This window comes from Colias philodice, chromosome 5, assembly GCF_061535455.1.
Source record: "Colias philodice isolate Cphi_HAF_F1 chromosome 5, ilColPhil1 Martin Lab GWU primary, whole genome shotgun sequence".
Lineage (NCBI taxonomy): Eukaryota > Metazoa > Arthropoda > Insecta > Lepidoptera > Pieridae > Colias > Colias philodice.
Genome location: NC_143090.1, coordinates 10,280,398 through 10,290,979, shown reverse-complemented (window position 1 = coordinate 10,290,979; position 10,582 = coordinate 10,280,398). Strand labels below are relative to the sequence as shown.

General features: G+C 32.5%; 1 protein-coding gene across 1 annotated transcript; it reads left to right on the top strand.

Moving 5' to 3' along the window:
* The first annotated feature begins 6,202 nt into the window (after positions 1-6,202).
* Positions 6,203-8,346, top strand: Rap1 (RAS oncogene family member Rap1). The gene has a single exon (XM_089695748.1). It carries the CDS (start codon positions 6,348-6,350, stop codon positions 6,906-6,908), a length of 561 nt encoding a protein of 186 aa, XP_089551874.1. The 5' UTR covers positions 6,203-6,347; the 3' UTR covers positions 6,909-8,346.
* Positions 8,347-10,582: the final 2,236 nt, after the last annotated feature.

Below are 10,582 nucleotides of genomic sequence, written 5' to 3'. Positions count from 1 at the left end.
TTTGGGAAAATTTGTTTCATGGCGCGCTTACTCTGTTCATAATTTTTGTCTATGCTCATAAAATATACCCTCACACTTTTTAATCTAAGATATATAAACTAATATATGTAATATAAAATAAAATACAATAATATTATCTATTTACCACCTCATGCTCTATTTACTCGGTAAATATCTATCTATAGGTTTTATCGAAGCCTCCATTTCAGTTTCCCTGCTAGCATATTTCATACATTTTGAACGTAATTACACATTTTTAGTATAAGAATGTTTAAAGTGCAACTACGTGCAAGAAGAAACCTATACGGAACTGAAGCTAAGGTTTTGCGAAACAGTTGACAATAATTAATGCATTGTTAATGACGTTAGCAAGTAGCGTTCTTATAAGTCATGATAATGTCGATACGATAACTTCTAGAAACTGTACAAGAGTTGCTGGGAACGCTGGTAGGGGTACATGGTGTGAACTTATAGTTGAACGTACGGCGTACCTAATAAATAGATACTATTGCACCAAAAAAAATACAAAAAATGACAGAAAATAAGATAAATATATGGTATGTTTTAAATATTGTGACTGAAGAACGCACTTTTTCCTACATAACTGCACATACAGTTTGTGTAGAGTTTAATTTCACTGTATCGTAATGTTACAAAACTATAAAGACTTATATAAATAAGAAAATTGAATACATACCTACATAGTTTTAAATAAATTGGTATAGTAAGGTAGGTATTGGCCGCAGGTAAGTGTCGTTAGAAATTATTTAATTCATTGTCTTGCTTTATAACTAATATCGACAATATCATCATGGCTCATCGCTTTATGAAAGAATATTATGTTTTACTAGCTTCCGCCCGCGACTCCGTCCGCGCGGAAAAATTAAGAAAAAATAAGATTTTTTTTTTCTACGTATTTTTCCGGGATAAAAAGTATCCTATTTTATGCCCAGGATAATAAGGTATAATTGTACCAAGTTTCATCGAAATCGAACCGTTAGTTCTCACGTGATGCCTTCACATACAGACAGACAGACAAAAATTTTTTTAATCACATATTTGGGTTTGGTATCGATCCAGTTCCCCTGCTATTTATTTTTTCAATATTTTCAATGTACAGAATTGACCCTTCTACAGATTTATTATATGTATAGATAATGTTTTATAAACTATTAAATTTATTATTATAAGATACAGATGTAATTTGCTTTTTTATTTTACCCAAGTATTACCTAAGTTAACCACAATATTGTTTAATCCCTAATTTCACAACGGACATAACTTATTGATAAATTCTAACAAAGGCAGTATAAATTTCGCCTTTCGCTTATCCCTTATCAACAATTCATGGTTCACGATACGCAGGTGCTACACGGTGGAGCGAGCTGTTTTGCACTTCTATGTAAATTGCAAACAAACATGCATCTATAATATTGTTCTTCAATTAATCATAACAGATAAACAATAATATTGACATCGGTGAATTGATTGTATAATAATATGCTAGAGTTATTTTATGTAAAATAATAGGTATGCGATTTAATTATATTTTAACATGATTAGTTTCCCAAAATAATAGCTTCTACAGATATTTTAGTACTTAGGTAAATTTATGGATAACTGTAGGTAGGTACATTTTTTGCGCATGCATACCCATTTCAAAATTTAGGGTTTAAATTAATATTAACGGACATGTAGTTTTATAAATCTTGTTCATGATAACAATAGTCTTCCTTCACAGGACCAAATATAATGTTATTCAATCGTACTACCAACTCAGAATACAAGCGATCGTCCAACTCCATAATAAATACAAAACAAAAGGTATCACAACTGGAAAGAACAATTGAACTTCGCAAATGATGTGAACTTTTTTGAGCGCTGAGAGTTCATCTCAAGTGCTGTTCTCAACTTCAATAGAAACTGAGTGTAATGTGGTCATTTTCTTGTATGCGTTTGGAAGTTGGATATGTAACGGAATTTTACACATTTATATTTTATTCAAGACGGGACGATTCATAACGATAGTAAAAATAATCACTTATGTATAAGTAAGTATTTATTACATATTATTATTCACATATCTTATTCTTCATAATTTCAATAACAAATTGAATTAGAATTAGAATAATTACAATAATGCACCACTACCTTACTTACAACGGTTTAAATTTATATCTACGCTAGCCGCCCGCCCTGGCCGCCTACTCACTTTAATGAATCAGTCGACTACATACTTAGTTTAAGTAAGTACATAATATAAAATATTCTCTGTTAAACTATTAATAAAATCTATCAAAAGCGTACGTGGTCCTAAACAAACTAAAAAGCGTTACTTTGCAAATCGTACCCTCATTAGTAATGGACCTTCGTTACAGACGTCTGAACCCAAAATATTTTATTTTAAACAACACGTGCAATTATAAGCACATATTACGTAATCCTAAAATAATATTTAGTTGGATAAGCTGTTTTGTCGAAAATTTAAGTACCTACCTAGGTACTTTACCTATGTTGTAGGTATGTTATGTTCCAAGATCCTCTCATCCTCTCAATTTTTTATTTTTGTGTATCCCTTAGGTATAATTATATTATGTAGATTTAGAAATACATATATAATGTACAAAAAAACTCATGCAAAATCACAGTGCACAATCACATACACAATCAATTTTTCATTCTGTTGTAACTTTAAATCTATGCTTTTAGCGGTGTTTTCTTTTAAGCAGATTTCAAGACACGTGAATACCCTGTAGGTTTTTAATAGTTCCCTTGGGAATGTATTCATGATACGACTTACGAGGTTAGAGAGTAACATAGGATACTTTTACAAAGAAGAAACATGTCATTCCCGTAGGAATTTCCTTTGTCTACGCGAGTGAAGCCGCGGGCAGAATGCTATTCTACTTTCTAATTAATCCGGTACCTTATTTTATTCCACTTTGTGCTTTAGAAAAGGCCCTCTGTGTTAGTGTCCACTTAGTTGTTTTAATAAATTCCTAGAATAATCTAGTCATAATTTAGGTACAAAGTACATTATTATTCAGCCTGAATTTAATAACTAAACAAATATTTGGAATTGGTAGAATTTTGGTAGTATTTGTGCCTTGAAATTATTTGTAACTAGCGGTCCGCCCCGGCTTCGCCCGTGGTACATATTTACGTTTTCTCTACATAAAAACCATCCTCGTACTTCAAGGAATATAATAAAAAAAGAATTATCGAAATCGGTTCAGCCGTTCTCGAGTTATGCGCTTACCAACACATTTTGCGATTCATTTTTATATATAAGACTAGCGGTCCGCCCCGGCTTCGCCCGTGGTACATATTTACGCTTTCTCTACATAAAAACCATCCTCGTACTTCAAGGAATATAATAAAAAAAGAATTATCGAAATCAGTTCAGCCGTTCTCGAGTTATGCGCTTACCAACACATTTTGCGATTCATTTTTATATATAAGACTAGCGGTCCGCCCCGGCTTCGCCCGTGGTACATATTTACGTTTTCTCTACATAAAAACCATCCTCGTACTTCAAGGAATATAATAAAAAAAGAATTATCGAAATCGGTTCAGCTGTTCTCGAGTTATGCGCTTACCAACACATTTTGCGATTCATTTTTATATATAAGAAGAAGATAAGAAGATATAATGGGTAACATTCTTATTTCTCTCAAATAAGTTTAATTTGAATTTCAAATTAAAGTGCAAATGAAAAGAAAATTAATAGGTATTAGGAGATTTCCTCATGTGCTCTCCAAGATGCTATAGGGTTAGCCGTATCAAAACCTTCCCTCCAGGCTTGGAACTGCTAATAATATGTATTTTGAAAAAAAAAATACATATATTATTAGCATATTATTAGAAAAATAAGTTAACCATTACCAACGAGACAGCGACACATTACCATTTCAAATATTACATAATAAATAAAATCTTTATCATCCCCAAAAATATTAACAGAATTACTTTGCATTTTAATCACGCTAAAAGGACTCGCGTGATCAGCGTAGTACCATGATAATTTTTAATATCTAGCGACATTTTCCGAGGGATACCGTAAAATTACATTGAGGTGGGTCACAGTTCACACCACACGTAAATCAGGACACGTACACGCAATTATTATGCTAATTATAGTAAATCCTCTTTACAACTTACGATAACGTCATAATGTGACGATTCATCATGAAAGGGAAAAGGGATAGAAAAAGCCAAATCAACTCGCGTACCTATACCTACGCTTCGGCACGCATCGCATCTAACTCATATTGCGGAAAAAGGATAAAAAAATTTCAGTAATATAAACATTAAACAATAATTTACAAGTTTGTTAGGATGCATCGTAGTAATTAAAAAGTACCTAACTTATATATTCAAAACAAATGATAAATAATAATTATCTGGTAATATATTTCTTCGAATAGTAACAAAAATATTAACGACTAGATTTCCGCCCGCGGCTTCGCCCGCGTTTTCAAAGGAAACCCGCATAGTTCCCGTTCCCGTGGGATTTCCGGGATAAAACCTATCCTATGTGTTAATCCAAGTTACCCTCTATATGTGTGCTAAATTTCATTGTAATCGGTTCAGTAGTTTTTACGTGAAAGAGTAACAAACATCCATACATCCATACATCCATACAAACTTTCGCCTTTATAATAGTATTAAGATATTAAGATTAAGATTAAGATTAAGATAGTATTAGTAGTAATAGTACATTTTTTCTGTGGTTCACTGCTTTTAATTAGTACGATTTTTTAAAGAAACTTAGGCCTTCTCATATTAGGAGTTAAAAATGCCCAAACGGGCCAAACCTGCAACAGCTGACAGCGTTTGCTCTTCAATAGAGCGAGCTGCGACAGGAGCGATCTCTCTACGTGCCAGATCATAGATGGCAAGGAGTTTCAAATATCATAAAAAACCCTAGTAGGGTTTAGATAAGTGGTAAAGACACTTCAAGGTACTTCATTTTAACCGAAATTTTAAAATTTAAATTACCAACGACCAAGGAATAAAAAGGTGCCTAGTAACCAAGTTCGTTTTGATATTATACGGATGCTATAAACGAAAATAAAATTATACCAAAACGTTAAAAAAGCAACGTAAAATGATTTTACTGTACCGCAATATTAAGAACTACCTAATTAAAGTGCGGCTCTACCCTGAATGTTAGGAGTCAAGACCCTTTAGAACGACAGTAGTAATTAACACGAAATTGATGGCTGTCTTTTGTTGTGCCCATAACCATATGCGTGCATATGCCCCACAGTCCATCTGTATTTTGCTACCATTTATGAAAATAAAGTATGGAGGAAATATTAATAGGTACATAGTATAAAACAAAATCGCTTTCTCTGTCCATAAGTATGCTTAAATCTTTAAAAATACCTTTGCAACGGATTTTGATGCGGTTTTTTAATAGAGTGAAAGAGGAAGAGGAAGATTTTAGTCTATAATTTATTAGTTTTTAGACAAAGCGAGTGAAGCTGCGGACGAAAAGCTAAGGAATAATTTGTGTAGGAGGTCATAATATTATTTTAGGAACAACTTTTGTCCAAATTCATGTATCTAAATATTTCAAAACACTTAAAAAATACTGATCGATTTTCAAAAAAAAAGTACGAGAAAAGATAATCAAATTGAAGATTAATTAATCATAAATATTTAATAATAATAATAAAAAATTATGTTTAATAAAGCTATCAGTCAGTTATTGCAAAAATCTCATTATATTATTATTTTTATAAAACAGTATAACAAGACATTTTAGTAACAGCGCCCTCTACCTTCATAATTATATTACTAAACAGAACATGGCAAGTATGAAGCATATGTTGCCTAACGTAATAATAAATCTAATATTTAGATCACAGATTTTGATGTTTATTTTGCACACGAATTTGATTTTATAAATAATATTCTCACTTTATATTGATAAAATATATTGTACTCAACGCATTGTGATAAATTATTTGATTCTGACGATTGAAAATAAATAAACTAGATAATATTAAATACACAATGAATTAATAACAATCATTACAGTCAAATTTACTTTCTTTTTTGCGTAGTATTTAAATTGTTTAGTAATAATTTAAATGGCTAAATGTTGTTTCGAAAACAAAAATGATTCTGTGCTTTGTTTTTGTTTTTACTTTAATGTGAACAGGTTTTTTTACTATTATGGCAATACCAACAAAGTGAGCCATCGCCCTGCTAACGGTGTCATGGCGGTTTGACTTGTTGAAGGTTTTTTTGCAATAACTTGCAAGTTAATGTGCTTTTATTTTCTTTAATCTTTAATTTCTGTGCAGAATAACCATACAATATAAAAATAGTTAAGAATGCGTGAATACAAAATAGTCGTATTAGGAAGTGGAGGCGTGGGAAAATCCGCCCTGACAGTACAATTTGTACAAGGCATCTTTGTGGAGAAATACGACCCCACCATCGAAGACAGCTATCGGAAACAAGTGGAAGTTGATGGACAACAATGTATGCTCGAAATCCTAGACACTGCCGGCACGGAGCAATTTACAGCAATGAGAGACTTATACATGAAGAACGGCCAGGGTTTCGTGTTAGTGTATTCGATAACCGCACAATCTACGTTCAACGATCTACAAGACTTGCGGGAGCAAATCCTGCGGGTGAAAGATAAGGACGATGTTCCAATGGTATTGGTCGGCAACAAGTGCGATCTGGAGGCGGAGCGCGTGGTTGGCAAGCAGCAGGGAGCGAACCTCGCGAATCATTTCAATTGCGTATTCATGGAGACCTCCGCGAAGGCGAAAATCAGTGTGAACGAAGTGTTCTACGATCTAGTGCGGCAAATCAACAAAAAGTCCCCCAAAGAGGAAAACAAAAAGAGGTCAAGAAAACCACACACATGTAGACTCCTGTAAGGGCCGCGGCGCTTCCGACCCACTTAGGTATTAAATATTTAATAATTTGAAAGACTTCTCGTACCCGGATTTGGCTATAGATGGTTCCAAAAGTTACTAGATCGGGTGAGCATGGTTGGGTTTTGATACCTACCAGTTCTAGAATGTGCATTTGTTAAGCTGATGTATCGTGATCCAGTGCTTAAGAGTGAAATGTGTGCAGACGTTAGATCTTTACAGATGGCTCCCTGCGTAAATGTTACAGTTTGCTCCGTGTATGATATAGTTGTTCGAGTACATATTACCAGTCTGTGCATTTCACTCTAGAAAATTCCAAGTGTATCGTATGAACGCTAAGTTCAGAAGTTTGCCATCTTTGGTCCACTGTAATTGTTGTACTCATTAAGCTGCATTTTATTAGGTAACAAATTTTCTATGGAAATGAGATTGTGGACTCTGAATGTTTATCACGAGGATATGATCCACATTAAACTTTAATGTTAAGTTCAGACAGACAACAGGAAAATACAAATATTATATATTATGTAGCAGAATATAATTATGACGTTATTCAAATAATTAGTAAATCTTAGTATTTTTCTCTTTAGCTGTAAATTCCATCATAGATGCTCATTTTGATTATTTAGTAAGCTAAACCTTTCATAACATGTTTTGTGCCTCTGCTTAGTGTAATAAACAAATTTTATTATTGCAAATATTCTCTTTAATAGCTGTTATTGTGGATTGTAAAAATTACCCAATGTCTGAACTTGGTGTTATGCTTATGTATATTAATGTTTAAAACTTCTGAACTTCAGATGAAAGGTTATAGTAGGCTCTAAAGATGCCTAACTCATGCCGTTGGGCCTGAATCTATGTAAAATGTTTATTGATTAAGAATACATTGAATTTTTCAGATATATTATTGTCTTGTTATATTCTACGAGTGTATCGATAGGAAGTTGATGCAACACCGTTTGGGACTCTATTGAACAAATTTTAGTGAGCCTTAGGTGATTGCACCCGTCATGTAGTGTGTCCAGTGTCTATAGTCCCCATAGGCACTCGCCAGACTGTATTCCTTTATAAAGTATAATAAAAATCTAAAAAAATATCGTTATTGTACATTGGATAAATTTTTATGACTACTGGCTCATTTAAATGTAAATTACTGACATGTGTTGCTACTACTAAAACCTTGTTAAAGTAATAATTATAATAGGTGTTCAAATATTGTTATGGGATTAGATGTTTCCTCTGTTCTAATTTCAGTTAATGTAAGAATAACTGCACAAGGATATTGGTAAATGACTTGATCTGAGTTGAATTATATTTTTATATATATATCGTGCAAATTTATAAACTTGTATATTTTTATCTTTTCAATCAATAATCGACATGTACAATTAATTTCTTTTTCTTTTGCAAATTTATCAATAAAACCAATTTTAAACATTCATATTGGTGTCGTGTTTTTTTTGTCTCCTGCTCGAGCATTAAATTGTCAGCAGTTAGCAGCTATCGCGTACGAGCGTATGAGTCAGCCGTTCCCCCTCCACTTACGATCAATTGCTTTGGAATTTTAATGGAATCGAATTAATGAAACACATTTTTCATCTACATCTATTTATTCATTTGCCATGTGTAAAAAAGTTATCATAGAATGTGTTATTAAAAACTAAACTACAGTAGGTAATTATTATTGATAAATAAATGGCAGTGTGTGTGGCGGGCGTATGTCGACATTCTAGTAACATAAGAATTGACACAGTCCAATGAAAATGAACACAATACGCCTTATTGACTATGACCTATAAAACAAGCGATCTAATTATAATATTACAAACACAGTGTTGGATTACTTTATTCGAAATAAGTAGAAATGACGCATCCCATGAGGTGTAACAAGGTCTCATACATAGATCGAGCTCACCATGAAACGCGTCTCACCCAACAGACAAGAAATATTATAATCTATACTATTATAATACGTGTGCATATTCAAAACATTATGCACTGAATTATTTCTATACAAAACGCTGAAATATCGAATAAAAACTAGTTTGGGAACCTAACACACCACTATCAATATTACCGTTATCAACTCAATTTACTTTGCGATAACACAATTATTATGTTGATAAGTTACGTACAAAATTTCATAAAAAATACTGATTTATTTCAATCTATAGGCATTTATTGTAAAATATTTATAAACCATACTAGTAAGGATAATGACACTGAAACCCATGTACCTATCCACAACTTTTCCTGTAATACATGGAAATTACATAGTTAGGTACATATTAATATAATAAAAATATCTACCGAATAAATACAGATTTCTAAGGAATTTCGTGCTACTACACGTGTATTCAAAATACCTTAAATATATATATTTTAATACGTACTTCAAACATTAGACGGAATATTTAAAAACAAACATCATGACTAGAGAACGAATCACAAAACACAGGTAGGTATACAAAAAGTTTATGCGAGATACAATAACTGATGAGATCATTATTATAATACTATAATTACGAGTATGAGAACATCAGTATGAACCGTAAGTACAATTTGTATTCTTATATCTAAAAAAAAATAAGTTTTACACGTATAAGTAGATTAAGCATAATACTGAAATTTTCATTGAACGTAGAACGTAATTCATGCTTTCCAAGAGTGCATCTCGACCCACGTTTCATTCAATTTACCTTATTAACGAGTGGCCACGCCAGGACTTATTCTCCTGGGGTCAATGAAGGTCGCATACAGGATTGGCTTCCTGGAATTGTCTCGCTGATACCATAAATAAATATTATAATTCGATGAATAACTTCATTATAATTTATATTGAACACGAGTTTTGTGTAAAACACGGCATAATATTATACATTCAATTAGTCTAGTACATGTCCATTGAACCGAATGTGTGAGGTCTATAAACTCGTAATTAACATTTTCTTAATAATTTCGAGTCTAAAGACCTCGTCGACGAAAAGAAAATCATAATTCTTTTATAATTCAGCACGTACGTAAACCAATAAATATATAAGCTTGAAATTAATGTTATTGTAATTCCAAGTAGGACGTGTCGGAAATCAGTCAGTTTATATTAAAATATACATAACATTATCATGTCAAAGAATCAACCCACATTCATTAAAATGTTCGGGTTTCTCGAAATATAATTTAATATCAAAGTTGAAACGTTGTACTAAGTATGTAGATTGTAGGCGCTTTACTCATCGTGTTGAGTTTTAATTAAGTATGTGTAACACGCGGTGACAAAATTTCCTTATAAATATTGATTTAATTAAACGTTTATTTTGAAATACTTGCAGTAGGTATAATCTACTATGCGGTTTTCTACGCAACAATGAAACGCAAAACGTTTGTCAACAGCGAAATCGAATCGTTAAAATGAAAACAGGTAAGGGCACTAACAGTACGTTTAGGTGTATAAATAACTTTCAAAAATTATAAAATATAAAATTTTTATCGCTATGCCCAAAAAGACCGTATCAGTATCAACATTCCATTCCAACTTTCACATATTGAAACTAAAGAGATAGGATTATGGCGCGCAAATGCTTCCGTCAAAATGAAGATAAGGGCGGGAAGTAGTGATATGCCACAATTTGTGGGCCACACAATCATACGGACGCATTCATTTGCGATGAAAGCTGTTT

Excerpts from the sequence above, each read along its gene's own strand:
- Rap1 (XM_089695748.1), top strand. The coding sequence starts at position 6,348 with ATGCGTGAATACAAAATAGTCGTATTAGGAAGTGGAGGCGTGGGAAAA.